Genomic DNA, 17855 nt, shown 5'->3' with positions numbered 1-17855 from the left:
TACTTCTTCCCAAAACACAACCATGGCGTCCCAAAGCAGCAAGAAAATCGCCCAGGCGAACGCACAGACGCTTAAGGAACTCCACTTAATCGCGCTCGTGGTCAATTTGCTCGCGCTTGTCGCCATTTTCGGCCTCAAAAGACCGGCCCGTTTCTGGCCCTATTTCCTCCTCTCGTTGCCCTCTTTCGGGTGCCAGTACGTTTTGGAGAGTAGCGGCAGACCGCGGTACGTTGTCGAGAACGGCCACCAAAAGTTGGCGCGCAGCGGCGCCGAGATCAAGGGCCCAGGCTTGTTTGAGTACATGTTCGATACCATCTACACTACATGGCTCTGTGCGGTGCTTATGGTGGTATTTGGCTCCAACAAGGTGTGGTGGCTTTATGCGGTGATTCCGGGCTACGTTGCGTGGAAAGTTAGCGCGTTGGCGCGGTCGTTTTTCGGCAAACTGAAGGCTGCACCCGTTGTGGCAGAAAACGAGCCCGAAACGGTCAGCAAGCGCCAGGCAAAGGCGGAAAAGCGGCAGAAGACGCAGCGCGTGCGCACGCGGTAAGGTCTGGCGCAAATTGGGCGCCGCTGCGATACGTTTTGGCCCGATTCGGGCCACTTTCCCGAATCTTCAAAACCCATCCACGGCTGTCTCTTCCGCGCCAGCGTTGCGAGACCAAACAAACACCACCGAAAAAAAAACCAAAAACACAAAATGGACGCTATCGCCAAATGCCGTTGTCCTGCAGTATCAACCCACTTTCTCCATATTTTCCACCCTCTCTAGTGAAATTTTCCAACCACTCTTCTCCACTACGCAATTGGCCCACACCCGATGCTCCGTGGCCTGAGACTAGCACACCCGTTCTGGAAAGTCGCCCGCTCCATGTCTGTCGTCCGTTCGTCCGAAAACACCGGCCCGATCGAGGAACTGATCATCGCCAAAATCTCAGCGTCTTTGGCGCCAAAACGGCTCGTGGTCACCAACGACAGCCACAAACACCGCCACCACCGGTCCATGCAAGACGCCGAAAACGTGCAGGAGCTGCATTTCCGCTTGGAGGTCGTCAGCGACTCGTTTGTGGGCAAAAACATGCCTGCCAGACATAGGCTCATCTATAAGCTCTTGGACGACGAGTTCCAGAACCAGGGGTTGCACGCGTTGCAGATGGTGACGAGGACGGTGGCGGAGGCCGAAAAAACGAAGTAGAACGGAGTTAAACGAAGCGAGGGGGGTTGATTTTGTTGGAGAACGAAAACTAAGCAGGCAATAGGATGTAGCAGTAGAATACATGATTATGAAAGTAAAGTGAGAATAAGATACACATAGATAAGGAATGTATAGGTGTTTATAGAGAAATTGTCTATGGATAGGTCATTAATTGGGTGGTTACTGTTATTAAGTGTATTGTCGCTGCAGCGGTATCTCATACTATATTTATTACTGGTATCAAAGTCAACTCAATTAATTAGGCCAGCCCGTTGGTCTCGGCGGCAGAAAGTTTCTCTTGGTCCGACTCTTGCGCAGACGCATTCTTGGCCACCAACTCCACGACCCGCCGAATCACAGGCAAACTCAACCACGCGGGCACATACGCCTCCACGCGCACGAACGGACGGAGCGCCACGTTCTGGAACGGGTCGTCGAAGTGGCCCTCCGAAATGGGCTCGAACAAGTCGTCGTTGGACCCGTCCGTGCTCTTCACCTTGTCGGCCACCGCCTGCAACACCTCCGGCGAGATGGGCGTCTCGTACTCGGCCACGTAGTACTGCGAGATCAACTTCTGTGTCTGCGTGGGCTTCAACAGGTAGCAGATCTCGTAGATGATCTCGATGTCCTCCATGGTGTTCTTGCGGAGCTGCAAGAGCTTGGCGGCCTGGAGCAAGTGGCACAAGTACACGGAACCCTCGTGGATGTCGTGGCCCTTGCACCATTCCTCGAGACGAGTGACGTTGTAGTTCAACTGGAGCCCACGCTTCCACGAGAGGAAGTTTCTGCGCATGATCAAGTCGTTGAAACACAACGCGTCGACGAAGCGGAGCAACTCGATGATCACCGCCTTCAACACCTCCTCCTCGATGAAGTACGACTTGAGCGACCAGTACACCGAGTTGAAGAACAGGAGAATGTCGTCCATCTTATATTGGACGCCCTGCGAGAACACCTTGGCCAAAAAGGGAGAACTGTCGGGCGCCATGAAGCCCGGCAACGACTGCGAGATCACCACCGCGGAGATGGCCTTCTTCTCCAAGTCCTTCTCCATCTTCTTCATCCACATGTTGTAGATGTTGTACAGCAACAGCTCGAAGTCCTCCTTGACCACCTCCACGAGCTTCAAGTACTCGTCAAACTCCTCCTGGCTCATCTCGTGCAACAGCGCGTCGTTGCCGATGATCGTCTGCTGCGCGTACGCCACGAACGAGTACAACTCGTGCGTGTTGGAGAGCCAGAACGCACCGTTGGGCACCACCTCCTCGTCTTTGAGTGTAGAGACAATCTGCTGGATCGCAGCCAACACCTCGCCCAAGAACTCCTCGCTCTCCTTCGTCAAGCCGATCCGCCACATGTCCGAGATGATGATGATGATGATCCGCGCTGGGAACAACACCTCCTTTCGGGTAAGATCGGCCGCGACACCTGCTGGTGGGATCTTGAGCCCCTTCAACAAGCCCTCGATGATCTCGCGGTGCAAGTTGCGCGAGTTGCGCAAGAGCTGGAAGAGCTCGTCGTTGATGCTCTCGATGTCGGTGTTGTCTTCGTTCGAAACGGCAATGACAGACACGGGGCGCTGGTGGTCGAACGAGCCGGCAGAAACGCCGGCGGCGAAGCCGGCGGCCGCGCTGCTGTGGCGCTTGCTGCTGGCCGCGCGTGTCTTGGTGCTCAACGCGACCTTTTGCTGCGCGTGGAGCGTTGCAAGCTCCTGCTTGAGCTGCTCAATGTGCGCCTTCAAGTCGATCTCGATGGTGTCGCGTTTGACGAGGGCCTCCTTGGCAGCGGTGAGCTCCTCGATGTTGCGTTGCACCTCGCTTCTCAACTCGGCCTGTTCCTTGGTGAGCTCCTCGATCTTCAACTCCGCGGCCTGGTACTCTGCCTTGATGGCCGCCAACTCGCGGTCCAACTGGGCGATTTCCACCTGTTGGGCGGCGGTGGAGGTGGCGGTGAGGGCCTTGGCCTCGGCTTCGCGTGCAACAAGGGCGTCTGTGGCTGCGGACGATTGGGCCAAGAGATCGCTCAACTTGCTGATTTCAGCCGTCAAACTCTTGTTCTCCTGGATCTTTCCAGTTAAGGACTGCGTGAGCTCGATCACCTTGTTCTCCAACTTGTAGGAAACCTCGGTCAAGTGGTTGACGGACTTAGCCTCCTCCTTGAGCTGCAGGAGCTGTTTCACGGCCAACTTCCGGCGAATGTACGACTGCAAAACAACGGCGGCGCTTCTCTTTTCGGCAAACTCCTTGCGCACAGCTCTGCCTCGGGCATGTTTCTGCAACACAAGCGCCGAGCGCTCCACACGCATCTCGTCCAAGTGCTTTCTGGCCATGCGGCCACGGAACGTTCTCTGGATGAAAAGAATGGCCGTCTGCGCGTTGCGGAAGTTGCGGCGCGCGTTGATGGCTCTGGCGGCGGTCTGTAGGCGGAGCGCGGCCGCGGTCTCCTTCTCTCGTTGGATAGCAGCTCTGGTGATGTGGCCACGGAATAACGCTTGCAGCTTGACCAACGATTCTCTGATTTGCAAGTACTGCTTGCGGTAGTAGATCTTGCGCAAGTTCTTTTGGATCATAACGGCCGCGTCGTGGAGCTTTTGCGATCTCAACTTCTCGAAGTGGGCCAACATACCGGCCTTGAAGAAGATCTTGGTGTTACCCAACTGGTACTTCTGAGTCTCGTCGACGGCAGAGGCAAGGATCTGTTTGCACAAGCCCATGACGTCCTTCTGGTCGCCGCCGCACATGACCTTGATCCAGTCGTCCGAGGGCACGAGAATGTGGTATCTGTCGGCAAACTCCTCGTAGGTCCATCTAGTGGGGAAACCCGCACAAGAGATACGAATCGTCTCCAAAACACCACACGCACGCAACTGGGACAAGACCATGAGGGAGTCGAACTCCCAGGCCTTCTTCTGTTCGTTGGGCTTGATGCATCTGATGTAGTGGGCGTTGGTGGAGTTGATGGTGGTCATCAACTCGATCAAGGAGTTTTTGAAGAGCGAGCCCAACGTGGGCTTCTTCAGCGCGATCGATTTGCGCGCGTTGGCGGCAGGTGCCGCGGTCTCGAGCTGGCTGGCGTTCTTTTCGATGACAGACAAGATGCTCTGCAACATCTCGTTTTCGGCGGTCTTCAAGACCTCGAGATGGCCCTCGCCGACGGTGTCTCTGTTTTTCTCGATGAAGCCGTCCATGTCGTAGGTCACGTCCAACGCGTAGTGGCTGATGACGAACTTGGTCTGGCCAAATCTGGGCTTCTTGAACACCTTGTTGGTGGGCGGCTTGTCGAGGTTCTGGTACATCTTTTCGATCCAGGAGGCGTCGTTACCGGCCGGCAAACGGGACTCCTCGTCCAACAAGGCCAACACACCCATGCGGTTCTCGATAAGGTTGATGCAGGGCTGGTTGTCGGCAAAGTCTATGAACAGCCACTCGATCTCCTCCTTGACGTACTCTTCCTGCTCCAACTTGAACACGTGCTGGTTGAACTCCTGCTGCAACTTCTCGTTGGCGTAGTTGATGCAGAACTGCTCGAACGAGTTCTTCTCGAAGTGCTCGAATCCGTAGATATCAAGCACTCCAATGAACGAGTTGATGTTCTCCTTCACCTGCGGCGGACAGAGGTCCGCGTTGATGTAGTCCACGAGCCAGTCGAACAACGCAGAATAAATATATTTGGCAAACGAGTCTCTGGCCACGAGCGCTTGCTGGTGGTTCAAGTTGGTGATGATCTTTTCCGAACGCGTGGTGATCTGTTTCTTGACACACCACTTTGCGAACGAGCCCGCGTCGATGCCCAAAAGCGCACATGCCTTGACCAAGTTGGGCTCGTCGGAGGACAACTGCGCGTCGTTGCGGGTGGCGGCGATGTCGATGTTACCGATGTGGAGCAACGCGGCCAAGATCTTGTAGATCTCGCTCTGGCACGACTCGTCGATGCCGATGAGCGCCAACGAGTCGTTGGTGAGCTGGAAGTCCAGCGAGTCGTCGACGCCGGGGATTGTAGTGGCACCTCCCTGGTTTAAGTACTTGAAGTCCTCGGCAGAAGACAAGCTCAAGGCCGCCTTCTGGTCCTCAGACATGCCGGCCAACATCTGGTAGAAAATGTGGTAGTTCCTCTCGTTCAGCGGCTGGAACACGAGCCTGGACCGCTCCAACAAGTACGTGCGCACATTGGCACCGATAATGGAGCGGCTCTTGTCGAACAAGATCTCCAAGTACTTGCCGAACCGCGACGAGTTGTCGTTACGCGTGGTCTTGGCGTTACCGAAGGCCTCTGTGATGGGGTTGGTGGCCAAGATCTGTTTTTCCACATCTGACATGTCGGCCTTGTGATCTGAACCCGCCAACGCAGGCTCGCCGTCGTGCGTTTTTTCTACAGACGCAAAGTACCGCATGATGTACTTGGCGGACACGGTCTTGCCCGCGCCGGATTCTCCGCTGACTACGATCGTTTGGTTCTGGTTTTCCAACTTCATGCAGCGGTACGCATCCTCGGCAATCGCAAAAAGATGCGGCTCCAATTCTCCGCGTCTCTTGCCGGCATAAGCCTGAATGATGTCGGGCGAGTAAAGCTGGTCTACTTTCTGGAACGGATTCGTGGCAATTAACACGATACCGGAATAGGTGTAGATATTAAGCTGAGCATAACGCACTTTTATGGCGTGCAACACGGCGGGCTCGTTTAGGTACGACAACGACGTCAAGTCCTCGGCGGCCTCGAGGATCGGCGGGTTGCGCAAGGGCGGCAACTTGCCGTTGTCGTCGTTGAAGTTGTCTGTTTCTACGGTGAATGTCTGTGATTCGTCGGCCTCGGCCACGAGCTGCAACACGTGCTTGGCGTCTTTCTGGGTGTTGGACTGGACCGTGACGCCGATCCAGCCGAGTTTGTCGTCTGGCAACCAGCACCGGCTGTGGGTTAGTAGGGAGAAGAGGTGGAATGGCTAAAAAGTCGGGAAAATGAGGTAGAAATCGGAGAAAAAGGGGGAAAAGGGAGCAGGGGGTATTGCGTGCGTATTTTTGTGGTACTGGTGAGAGTTTCCGCTGAAAACGGGCCGTTTTTGGCTCGTTTTGCGTGTGTTTTGTGAGAGGCATGACAAAACAGAAAAGAGCACCGAAAACGACCAAAATCAACCTTTTTCGGACCGGAAAAAGGCCACAGCGGGTAAACCCCATACGGAGAATCCATACTTTGGACTTTTTTCGATCAATTTCACATGCTTTTGGGTAAAAAACGCATTGTTCGTTAAAACCCCCAAAATCCACCAGAAAACGACCTAGAAGCCCGCAAAAAAAAGAAAAAATCACATACGTTCCGACATCGTAGCTCAACACCATGGCAGGCGTGATCAGCGGCGATGAAATGGGGTTTTTCGCGTCTGTTGACGGAAACTCAAGGGAGATGTATACTGGAGAAAAGCGAGAACGGCGGTATATTTCCGGATCAGGAAACGCTGAGCGGGACTATGCAGGCGCTCGATTATGTAAGCAAAACTATGGCTCCTTTGCTGTTCGCCGGAAGCTCGTTTTCGTCGTCTAAACAGAAACTTTGGGTATGATAGCGGTAGCGTGTCTTGATTCCTCAAACAAAATCGGAGGTTATGTGTAGGAATGGAGTCACGTGATGCGATTTTTCGCTTATATGCACTTCACGTATCAACACCTCTTTTAGTTACACAAAATTCCACAAAAAATCAAAGTTTCAAGGTTTCAAATAGACTAATTTTGTTGGAATGTTTCGTCTTTTCGGGGCCGTGTCGTTTTTGAGCGGCAAAAATCGGATTCTGGCAGAAAACACTGGCGCATAATATACGACAATATACGACAGAATACACGACCGAGAAGGCCGCTTCGCGCGGAAAAAAGGCAAAGTATGAATTTTGTTCAGTGAAGATTGAGAATTCTATAATTTTTCTGGGCCGCAGCGGTTGGATTCGGGGTTTGTTCGGGGTTTGTTCGGAGATGGAAGACACCCGTACACCAGCACTATTGGGTGTTAGAGAGGCCCATGTTTTAGGGCTAAACTGAAACAAAAACAAAAGATTTTCTACAGAATATCTTCTCAATACTCTAATACATGTATACATTCAGTCATACTTGGATCTAATACGACGTAGCGCAGAGAGATAGATACCACTACCAATCATGTTTCATAGTGTTATATGCAGTAATTTGCAGCCAATTCAAACTAAACCAAACCAGCTCAAACTACAACTTACTCTTAAACGGCGGCGACGCCAACGGCTCGTAAACGGACGTAAAGAGCCGGTCGTCCACATTGGGCCGGCCCAACGCAGACGTGTCCACAAACGACTCGTTCAAATGCGCCATCGAAGGCGCACCCAAAAGACGCATGTTCATCACCATTTCGTCCTTCAAAATCTGGATCGCCTTCGACACACCGTCCTCGCCGTACGTCGACATCGCATACAAGAACGGCCGTCCAATCCCGACGCCGCTGGCGCCGAGCGCTATCGCCTTAATGATATCACTACCTCTTCTCACACCGCCATCAATGAAAACTTCGAGTTTTCCAAGCAACCCGCGCTGCCGCAACACCGGGTTGAGCTCGGCCAAGAGCTCGATGGGCGCCTTGACCAGGTCCAACTGGCGTCCGCCGTGGTTGGAGAGCACGATGCCATCTACGCCATAGTCAATCGCCTTGAGTGCATCGGCGACGCTCTGAACACCTTTGAGCACGATTGGCTGGTCTGTGATGGAGCGGAACCACTCGAGGTCGCTCCACTGGAGGCCCGCATCGATGAACGACGAGATTGCCCGTGCTACGCCCTGGTCACGGTCCACACCTTCGCCGTCACCCTGAACATGCGAAAGATCCTCGATATGTTTCGATCTCATGTCCTTTTCACGGCGCCCGAGCTGCGGCGCGTCGACCGTGATGAAAAAACCCTTGACGCCGCGCTTCTCGGCGTGCTGCACGATCTGCTTGGTGATCTGGCGGTCCGAGTTGACGTAGAGCTGGAACCACTGCGTCTGCTTGCCGTCGGCCTCGTCCATAATCTCGTCAAACGAGCACGACGCAAGCGTCGGGATCATCTGCACCACGTCTTGGTGCGCGGCCGCGCGCGTGAGCACTTTCTCGCCGTCTGGATGGCCTAGTTTGCCTAAAGCAGTGGCAGTGATGTAAAATGGAACTGACGTCTTGGCGCCTAGCATCGAGACGGACAAGTCGATGTTGCGCACGTCGATGAGCACCTTGGGGTTGAAGAAGACGCGCTGGTAGGCCAAGTGGTTGTTGCGCAACGCGATCTCGTCGTCGGCGCCCGACGAGTAGTACGCCCAGGCGGTTTTCTCCATCGTGTGTTTGGCCACGTACTCGAAGTCGTGGAGGTTGTAGATGTGGGAGATGTTGGGCATGTTTTTTTTGTTTTGCTGGCGCGCTTTGTCCTCTTCGGTGAGTTCGTCGTCGTCGTCGTAGTCGTACTCATAGTTGTCACTTTCTTCGTTCTTAGATTGAGTATTTGCTGCCCTCTCGCCAAACGCTTCTTTGCCCTCTTGTTCATCATACTCGACGTCAAATTCTGAAACTACGTCTTCTGTTTTCGCGGTTTTCTCCTGTCCTGCCTGCTTCTGTTCCTCCTTCGCCTTCTTCGGCTTCTTCACCTTTTTTGGCTTCAGGGCCGGGTCCACAGGTCCAAGATGACACTCCTTGGCCAAATACTTCGTCAAAGTGTCGCCGGGATGAATTGGATCGAACGCTTTGGTGGCATCTTTTCCCGCATACTTCAATATGATCGCAGATCCGCCAGGATGTTCTCCCAAAAACGACGTCACGTCATAGACCTTGTCGTGGATAATGACCCAGCAGTCGGTTTTGGTGTTGTGGGCACTGACCTCGTCGTAGGTCAACATTTCACTTAGGGTTCGTAAATAGAGTTGGCGATAGTTCGATTTACGAACGGGAATGTGTGTCGGCTAAAGGTGCGTGCTGCTTAGAATCTCCGTTTCGGGGCCGTTTGTCTGCGCACGACTGCCAAATCTGAACAACAAAAAAGTTTTTTGGTAGTTTCTCCCCCACGGCGAAAATATGACCTTCTTATACATCCCGATTGGACCCCCAGATCTGTAATTGCACCCCACACTTTGCGAGATGATGCCTGGCCTGTCTGCAGTCCGCAGCCACCCCAACCCGGGAGGTTTTGCCGTTTTCGATGGCGGTGCCAGATTTACATGGAATTGGCGTGGTGCACGGGTTTTTCTTATCTCCGGCACCCCCGTTCCCACTTTTTTCTGTAATTTTCGTCAACACCTCACCAAAAAAATCTTGCGGAAAATATCGATCGGTCCAATTGTGGTCCCCATCGCTTTCTTCTGTGAGAATATGTCTGGGAGCTGGTAATGTACTGCAGACAGATGTCAAATACTGCATACGCGCTGGTTATTGGAGATATTTCGTGTGTTGTGCACGACCTCCTTTTTCCTACTTCCATCAGTTCCTGATTCAGCTATATTTCGATTTCTCAGCGCCATAACCCTGTCGAGCGTTCTGTCGACGTAGCTGATCTTCTGCCGGAAGTGTTTCTGTTCCGTTTGGTGTTTCCCGCATCTTTTTGCGACTCTTTTTGGTCCACTTTTCGGCGTTTTTCTCGCTCGCACCTATCTCGGTCTCGATCTCGAGAGTCGATGCTCCTGTGGGCCTGAAACCGTGCCTATTGTCTTAGTTTTGTTTCTGCGGTTCGGTCGGTACCACTTTTTCCCCGATCGTCGCTGATCTGTGCTAGTTCCTGTTGGAGCGTCTTTGAAATCTGCGCTAGACGAGTACTGGACGCCGGTTCTATCTATTTATTGCGTGCTGCGTGTTGCGCGTGCACAACTTTACCTTAGCGGCGTTTTTTCCGGCGGTTTTTGGCTGTCGCAGTCGTCTTTTGTTGGACCTTATTGCTGTAGGCTCTAATTCCAGTGCATTTGGCCGGTAACACCCCAAATCGGTCACGAAAAACCCCCTGCTATATCTATTCATATCAATGGTGCTCCTCAACGGCGTCAAGTACGCCTGTGAACGATGTATCCGCGGCCACAGAGTCAGTTCGTGTACTCACACAGATAAACCTCTTACCATGATCAAACCCAAGGGCCGGCCCGCGTCGCAGTGTCCACATTGTCGCGAGCAGCGCAAGTTGAAAAACACCCATTCGTCGTGCAACTGTGGAAAGAAGGGGAAGGCGCCGGGGACTCATCTAGCATCCTGTCTTTGTCATAAAAACTCACACTGTACATGTCCTGGTAAGGATAAAAAGTCGCAAACCAAGAAGAGGACCGATGCCTCGCCTTCTGCGTCTGCAGAGCCTGTGTCTGTAGCCCCTTCTTCGGTGACTTCGGTTGCTTCTACCACGACTCCTCCAAATGGCCACTTTTCCAGTGCGCCGCCTCCAAACGGAACGTATAGCGGCGTCTCTGTGACTCCGCAAGCGGCAACCTCGAACTCCGGGCCGGACTTCTTGTATGACGACATGAGCGCGCATCTCGAGTCAGAACAAGGTCTTTTGGACTACTTCATCAAGCTGGAAGACCTCGACGGCGCTAAGATTGTGCCTGGCATTCCGGGAATCACCGACGAGCTGCGCGCAAACCTGTCGTTGGACTCTGTTCCCCTTCTGCAAGAGGGACGGGCGGGACCTGCGGCGCCCTTTGCGAACATGAACTTCATGACCAATTCGCCGTCCGACGCGGAGCTCGACGCCATGGAAAACATGTTTCCATTGTTCCCGCTCGTGGGCTCCACCTCTTTCGATGACGACAAGTCGTTGCCCTTGCTGCCGATTCCAGACAGGCCCTTTGATAGTCTTCCGCACGAAACTACCCACAAGAAAACTCTGGATACGAAACCGCACTACCCCATATATCCGCCCCGGCTGCAACTGCTCCATGGAATCACGTATCACAACCAGCATCACACGCAATCCCACAACCACAGTCAACCTCATAGCCAGGGCCAACACCAAAACCTCAGTCAGCCTCCAACGCAGAGCCACATTCAGAGCCAGAACCAAGTTCAAAACCAGGCTCACAACCAGGGTCCATCTCAGAATCACAACGCTTCGGGTCTAGGGTTGGTTTCTCTAGCGCCAGCGCCATCCCAAGCTCCGGCACCAGCTACAGCACCAGCATTCAATGTCAACTCTAGGGTCAATCTGCAGTTGCATATCAGTACTTTGGGGTCCTACAATGGGCATCATAATGGTGGGCCTGGAACTCCCATCTCCACGCAACATCCACATCCACTCAAACCGAGCTCATCGTTCACTATTGGCTACAATCTGAATCCGAAATTGAGGCGACCAGAGAGTGTGTTGTCATTAGCATCAACATCTTCAAATACTAGCAAACAAAATCTATTTGAGACGCCGCAAATGAATCAACATACGTTCCTGAAGACACCCAGCTCTGCCGCATTCCCTCCATTCCTGTTATCAGGCAATAACTCCACCGACGAATTCAACTTTCCTTCATACAACTCTCTGTCGGCAGTGCTCAATGACAGCAACCTGATGATGTTTCTCAGTGACGAGGATAGTGGCAGTCATAATACTAGCTTCAGAGGCAACGGAATCTATGGAAACGGAATGGTGGCCGTTCCCAGCAATGTCGACTCGGCAGTTCCACCACCCAGGGCGCTGCTGTTGCGCCGAACATCGTCGCTTTCCCGGTCGCACTCCCAGGCTCATTCCAACATGGTCTCCAAAGACCATCCTCAACATCTGCACTTGCCGCAGCTCAAGACTTCCATATACCACGACAGTTCGCCGCGACTGGCGCCCGTGAGAACACCGGCTTCCGCCTCGGAACGGACGTTCTACAAGCCGCCCTCCATTGGGTCGTTTGTGCCAGAAGAGGACGAAGAATTTGGATTGTCAATGGGTAACGACAATGGTTTGCAGCCAGACAGCTACATCTCCGACTCTCAGCGGTCCAACTTCGACAGCGACAGCATGCCGCTCGAATTGCAGGACTTGAAATCGATCCCGATGTACCAGGATCTTTTCGAGGGGATGGACAAGCATGTTTAATTGCGGGCGACGGGCATTGTTTGTGAGCGGTGTGATATATAATGGGCATGTATCAGGAGTATATTAGGTATAATACGAGGAAAATCGGGACAACCATCATCTCCAATCTGGTGAGCTTAGTGTAGAATGGAGGTTGAAGCGTAGGTTGAATACAGCATTTATGCCAGCGTTGCTGAGCTAGGTTAGCAATTTGAATACATAATGAATTTAAACGATATATTTCTGTTTTTGACAAATCCGGAATTCCTCCGAATCCAATAAGATGAGATGCGATGGGGTGAGATGAGATGCGATGCGATGAGATGCGATGAGATGAGCTCTAACTCCGAATCCAAGATCTACCAACTATACCTCTGAAGAATAGTAAATCTTTATCAATATCCATTTTTCCATATTTGTGGCAACATCTCCTCCGCAACTCCACCCTACCCTTATCGCCACTATTTACCTCTCACGCGTTACCCCATATTTCACCATAACTAACCTACTTTTCCCGAAATCTCATGAAAAGAAAGCCTCTCAAGGGATTCACCACGCCGCTCGGCTCCGGCGCAGGCGTAGCAAAGGAAAATCGACCCCCGAAAGTCACTGACTCGGCCAGTCGGCTCGCCAAACCGTTCCGTGTTCCGTTTGTTCAAGGAAACAGAACGCGTACAGATGCGTACGCAGCACTTGACAGAAAGGCCCGTCTGGGGAAGAAAATTTACGTCGATGGGGACGAGAATGTAGAGGGCGGGTTTTCAGCCGGCGCAGACGCGGATTTTGGCATCGATGGCGAAGGCCAACTCGTAAGACAAAAACGAAGGGGTGCGCTTTTGCCCCGGGCAAAGTTACAGGGAGACAACATGCACCGCAGTGAAGACAGTCTCCGGAAACTGTTCAGCGTGCCGTTTGCGCAAGATAACGCCATGAAGGAGCAGTTCAACCCGCAGTTTGTTCCACCGCCACTAGGAACCAGACGGAAGGTGGTTCTACCGCCCCGGCCGCTCCACGACCCTACGTCCGAGTTCGCCATTGTGTTGTATGATCCTACCGTAGATGTTATTCCGTCTATAGAAGAACCTGTAGACGAGCTGAAAGAAACCAAGGAACAAAGAAGCTCCTCGCCTCTGGAAGGCGACGACGAGCCGGCGCACAAAAAGGCCAAGCACAAGCATCACAAGTCGTTGGCCGAGATCTTGGGCATCTGCAAGGACAAGGATGCGTCCGCCAAGTACCCCAATGTGCCAGTGGTGATCGATCCCAAACTAGCCAAGGTCTTGCGCCCGCATCAGGTTGCAGGTGTCAAGTTCTTGTACAGATGTACTGCTGGCCTCGAGGATCCTCGTGCCAAAGGCTGCATCATGGCCGACGAGATGGGGCTCGGAAAGACTCTTCAGTGCATAGCCTTGATGTGGACGCTCCTACGGCAATCTCCGCGGGGAAAGAAGACCATCGAGAAGTGTATCATTGTGTGTCCGTCCTCGTTAGTGCGCAACTGGGCCAACGAAATCATCAAGTGGTTGGGCGAGGGCGTTCTCACGCCGTTGGCGGCCGACGGGAAATCGACGAAAGCTGCAGACTTGGGCCAGGCGCTCCAGCAGTGGTCGGTGGCCACGGGCCGCAACATTGTTCGCCCGGTGTTGATTGTGTCGTACGAGACTTTGCGTAGAAATGTCGACAAATTGGCGGGAACAGAGGTTGGTCTTCTCTTGGCAGATGAAGGCCATAGACTCAAAAACGGAGACTCGTTGACGTTCACCGCCTTGAATGCGTTGCGCTGCGAGCGGCGTGTCATTCTCAGTGGTACGCCCATCCAAAACGACCTCTCGGAGTACTTTTCTCTTCTTAACTTCGCCAATCCGGGATACCTCGGCACGAGAAACGAGTTTAGAAAGAACTACGAGAACGTGATTCTCAAGGGCAGAGACGCGCTCGCGACCGACAAGGAAATCGAGCGTGGTGACGCCAAGTTGGCGGAGATGTCTGGCCTTGTGTCTAAGTTCATCATCAGACGTACAAACGACATTTTGTCGAAGTATCTCCCGGTCAAATACGAGTATGTGGTCTACGTTGGACTCACAGACTTCCAAAGAAGCATCTACGAGCATTTCATCACGTCAGAGGCAAGCAAGTCCGTTGTGAAGTCGCAACCCTTGAAAGCAATTGATACCCTCAAAAAGCTCTGTACACATCCCGACTTGCTCAAGATCGAGAAAGAGATTCCGGGCGCCGGCCCTCTCATCCCAGACAACTACGAAAGTCTGTGGGGTGGCCGAGGACGGGAGATCCAGACGTGGTTTGGGTCTAAGTTCGCCATTCTAGAGAGGTTCCTCCACAAGATACGGAACGAAACGGACGACAAGATCGTGGTCATCTCAAACTACACCAAAACGCTCGACTTGATCGAGCAAATGTGTTTCAACGAGCGGTTTGGATCCATAAGACTCGATGGTACAATGAACATCAACAAGCGCCAGAAGTTTGTGGACAGGTTCAATGACCCCAACGGGCGCGAGTTCATCTTTCTCCTTTCCTCCAAAGCTGGCGGATGTGGTATCAATCTCATTGGCGCCAACCGGTTGGTGTTGATGGATCCCGACTGGAATCCCGCCGCCGACCAGCAGGCGCTCGCCCGAGTGTGGAGAGACGGCCAGAAGAAGGACTGCTTCATCTACAGATTCATGTGCACCGGCACGATCGAGGAGAAGATCTTCCAGCGGCAGTCGATGAAGATGTCGCTTTCGTCGTGTGTGGTCGATGAGAAGGAGAACGTGGAGCGGATCTTCAGCGGCGACATGCTCAAGCTTCTCTTCCAGTATCGCCGAGACACCGAGTGCGACACGCACGACACCTACAACTGCAAGCGGTGTGTTCCTGGCCAGGGCCAGGTGAAGAAGGCTCCAGCCATGTTGTATGGAGACGCTACTACATGGAACCACTTGAACCACGATGCGCTCAAGGATAATGAGGATATGTTGTTGAGAAACGAGACCGAGCATCAAGACGTTTCGTTTGCGTTCCAGTACATTTCCCATTAAGTTTAGTCTTTCTTGCAAGTCCAGTTTACTGATAGGCCTCGAGCAGACGAATTGTATTTATAATAAAAGAGGAAAGCGAGAGAGAAAGAAGAAGCGAAAAGAAAAATAGAATGTACATATTAATCAAAATTAATCACCTTACTATATGTTTCTAGAGATGGTCTACAGATCAAACTAGACAGGAACAACAACCGCACCAAAAGAGAACGTACGGCCGCCAAACGAAATTCTCCAATTTCTTCAACTTCTCCAAAATATCCGAAATTCCAATTTTCCAAATTTCATTCCACTATTTCCAATACACCGCACCCATCCAGATTTTACACACCCCCACCCATCCCCCACCAAGCAACCCGCACGTTATTTCCACGGATAAAACGACGCACTTTGAAAAAGCCCCTGAAACCGAAACCTGAAATGAAACTTCGGGGCTCGCAACCAGTGCGTCTGCCCGCCCCCTCCACCTCCCGGTGTTTCAGCGTTATCTCCGGCGTACCCCAGATTCTCACCCACTAACCCCGCATCCGCTGGCGGCGTGCAGATAGACGTTTCATCAAATGGCAAATACTTAATTGGCTCTTTTTCCAAGCGTCGCCCATTATTTTTTTTGGCGTATTCGCATCAGACTGCACAATCCCGCCATGGCCGACCTCTTGAACCCTGTCATCGTTGTGGGCGGCGGCTTAGCCGGGCTTTCTGCAGCCCACCAAGCATACAACCGAGGAGCCAACGTCGTGTTGGTCGACAAAATGGGCTTTCTCAGTGGAAACAGTGGAAAGGCCACCTCGGGCATCAATGGCGCGCTCACGAGAACGCAGGTTTCGTTGGAAATCAAGGATTCCGTGGAGCAATTTTACCAAGACACATTGGCTACAGCCAAGGACAGAGCAAACCCGGAACTCATTCGCGTGTTGACCTACAACAGCGCGGACGCGGTGCACTGGCTCCAGGAGCTTTTCGGGTTGGATTTGAGCGTGGTGTCGCGGTTGGGCGGGCATTCGCAGCCAAGAACGCATCGGGGCCGCGACGCCAAATTTCCAGGCATGGCCATCACCTACAAGTTGCTCGAGACGCTCGAGAACTTGGCCGTGGAGGAGCCCGACAGAGTGGTCATTTTGAAGGACACCCAGGTGGTGGATCTCATTGCCGCCGACGACGACAAGTCGGTGATCCGCGGGGTCAAGTACAAGAACTTGAAACTGAAGGAGCGCGGCGAGTTGGTGGGGCCGGTGATTCTTGCGACGGGCGGCTACGCGGCGGACTTCACCAAGAACTCGTTGTTGCGCAAGTATCGCCCCGATATCGTCGATTTGCCGTCGACCAACGGAACACATGCGACAGGCGATGGGCAGAAAATCGTCATGAAAAACTCCGGTGTGGCCATCGATATGGATAAGGTCCAGGTGCATCCCACCGGACTCATTGAGTACGACGATTTGGACGCCGTCCACGGCAAGAAACAGCCGCGGTTCTTGTTTTTGGGCGCCGAGGCCCTCAGAGGCGAGGGAGGCATCATTCTCAACAAGAACGGCGAGCGGTTCTGCGACGAGCTCGGCACAAGAGACTATGTCAGTGGCGAGATCCAAAAGCAGGCCGATTTGGGCAACGGCCCGTTCCGTCTTGTGCTCAACTCCCAGAGCGACGAACGGCTCAGTTTCCACATCAAACACTACGCACAACGGAAGTTGATGCGCGACATGACGGGCGCCGAGTTGGCCAAGGATATGGGCCTCGACCTCTCGAAGATCCAGGCCACTCTCGCCGACTACAACAAGGCAGCTACAGGCGCTGTGAAGGACAAGTTCGGCAAGAAGTTCTTCCCAACGACCCCATTTGACATGGAGAAGGGAAACACCTACCACGTCGCATTCATCGCGCGTGTTTTGCACTTCACCATGGGCGGTGTCAAGATCGACGATCTGACTCGCGTCATTTTCGGAGATGGCTCCTCTGAAAAACCCTTCGACGGCCTCTACGCCGCAGGAGAAGTCGCGGGCGGCGTCCATGGCCATAACAGACTCGGCGGCTCGTCATTGTTGGCCTGTGTTGTGTTTGGCCGGTTGGCGGCAGACCAGGCGACCGGATTCTTGATGAGGAGGTTGTCACAAGAGCCTGCTCTGTCTTCCGCAGCCACCGACCGTTTGAACCAGATCAACCTACACATCAACCCGCAAACAAAGAGCTTCACGGTGTCGTTTTCCGATGACGCTGGCGCCGTAACTGCGGTTCCTGTTGCGGAAACCGCTCCAAAGAAGAAACCTGCGCCGGCGGCACCCAAGAAACAGCCAGAACACACTCAGTTCCGCATCCCATCCAAAGAGTTCACCGCGGAGGAGGTCGCAAAGCACAACAAGGCGGACGACTGCTGGGTCATCGTCAAGAATGTCGTCATGGACCTCACATCCTTCTTGGACAACCACCCTGGTGGTCGGGAGTCTATTGTGAAGTATGCGGGCCAGGACGCCACCGAGAGCTTTGACATGTTGCACGAGGACAACGTCATTGCGCGGTATGCGCCGGAATGTGTGTTGGGCCGTCTTAAGGGTAAAACACCACAGCTCGAGATTAAGTGAGCGCTAGAGCCTACAGCGAAAACATGGATATATAAGTAGAAGTGAAT

At 53.1% G+C, this 17855-nt stretch overlaps 10 protein-coding genes across 10 annotated transcripts; 7 read left to right on the top strand and 3 right to left on the bottom strand.

Annotated features, from left to right (window-relative positions):
* Positions 1 to 22: 22 nt before the first annotated feature.
* PUMCH_004582 (uncharacterized protein) lies at positions 23 to 550 on the top strand (the record flags this gene model as incomplete). Its single annotated transcript, XM_063023513.1, has 1 exon — positions 23 to 550. The coding sequence occupies one exon, from the start codon at positions 23 to 25 to the stop codon at positions 548 to 550; it is 528 nt and encodes a 175-aa protein (XP_062879583.1).
* Positions 551 to 820: 270 nt separating this feature from the next.
* Positions 821 to 1195, top strand: PUMCH_004581 (uncharacterized protein; the record flags this gene model as incomplete). Its single annotated transcript, XM_063023512.1, has 1 exon — positions 821 to 1195. The coding sequence occupies one exon, from the start codon at positions 821 to 823 to the stop codon at positions 1193 to 1195; it is 375 nt and encodes a 124-aa protein (XP_062879582.1).
* Positions 1196 to 1454: 259 nt separating this feature from the next.
* Positions 1455 to 5666, bottom strand: PUMCH_004578 (uncharacterized protein; the record flags this gene model as incomplete). Its single annotated transcript, XM_063023511.1, has 1 exon — positions 1455 to 5666. The coding sequence occupies one exon, from the start codon at positions 5664 to 5666 to the stop codon at positions 1455 to 1457; it is 4212 nt and encodes a 1403-aa protein (XP_062879579.1).
* On the top strand, positions 2719 to 3312 carry PUMCH_004580 (uncharacterized protein; the record flags this gene model as incomplete). Its single annotated transcript, XM_063023510.1, has 1 exon — positions 2719 to 3312. One exon carries the CDS (start codon positions 2719 to 2721, stop codon positions 3310 to 3312), a length of 594 nt encoding a protein of 197 aa, XP_062879581.1.
* On the top strand, positions 4335 to 5213 carry PUMCH_004579 (uncharacterized protein; the record flags this gene model as incomplete). The annotated part of the gene is made up of 1 exon (XM_063023509.1): positions 4335 to 5213. The coding sequence occupies one exon, from the start codon at positions 4335 to 4337 to the stop codon at positions 5211 to 5213; it is 879 nt and encodes a 292-aa protein (XP_062879580.1).
* A 157-nt stretch (positions 5667 to 5823) lies between the features above and the next one.
* PUMCH_004577 (uncharacterized protein) lies at positions 5824 to 6525 on the bottom strand (the record flags this gene model as incomplete). The annotated part of the gene is made up of 1 exon (XM_063023508.1): positions 5824 to 6525. One exon carries the CDS (start codon positions 6523 to 6525, stop codon positions 5824 to 5826), a length of 702 nt encoding a protein of 233 aa, XP_062879578.1.
* Positions 6526 to 7395: 870 nt separating this feature from the next.
* PUMCH_004576 (uncharacterized protein) lies at positions 7396 to 9060 on the bottom strand (the record flags this gene model as incomplete). Its single annotated transcript, XM_063023507.1, has 1 exon — positions 7396 to 9060. The coding sequence occupies one exon, from the start codon at positions 9058 to 9060 to the stop codon at positions 7396 to 7398; it is 1665 nt and encodes a 554-aa protein (XP_062879577.1).
* A 1112-nt stretch (positions 9061 to 10172) lies between these two features.
* PUMCH_004575 (uncharacterized protein) lies at positions 10173 to 12215 on the top strand (the record flags this gene model as incomplete). Its single annotated transcript, XM_063023506.1, has 1 exon — positions 10173 to 12215. The coding sequence occupies one exon, from the start codon at positions 10173 to 10175 to the stop codon at positions 12213 to 12215; it is 2043 nt and encodes a 680-aa protein (XP_062879576.1).
* A 503-nt stretch (positions 12216 to 12718) lies between these two features.
* Positions 12719 to 15235, top strand: PUMCH_004574 (uncharacterized protein; the record flags this gene model as incomplete). The annotated part of the gene is made up of 1 exon (XM_063023505.1): positions 12719 to 15235. One exon carries the CDS (start codon positions 12719 to 12721, stop codon positions 15233 to 15235), a length of 2517 nt encoding a protein of 838 aa, XP_062879575.1.
* A 641-nt stretch (positions 15236 to 15876) lies between these two features.
* PUMCH_004573 (uncharacterized protein) lies at positions 15877 to 17808 on the top strand (the record flags this gene model as incomplete). The annotated part of the gene is made up of 1 exon (XM_063023504.1): positions 15877 to 17808. The coding sequence occupies one exon, from the start codon at positions 15877 to 15879 to the stop codon at positions 17806 to 17808; it is 1932 nt and encodes a 643-aa protein (XP_062879574.1).
* Between the last annotated feature and the right edge of the window lie 47 nt (positions 17809 to 17855).

The sequence above is a fragment of the Australozyma saopauloensis genome, chromosome 6 (genome assembly GCF_035610405.1).
Source record: "Australozyma saopauloensis chromosome 6, complete sequence".
Taxonomy (NCBI): domain Eukaryota; kingdom Fungi; phylum Ascomycota; class Pichiomycetes; order Serinales; family Metschnikowiaceae; genus Australozyma; species Australozyma saopauloensis.
The sequence above is the reverse complement of the archived record's forward strand: the minus strand, read 5'-3'. Positions and strand labels throughout refer to the sequence as shown.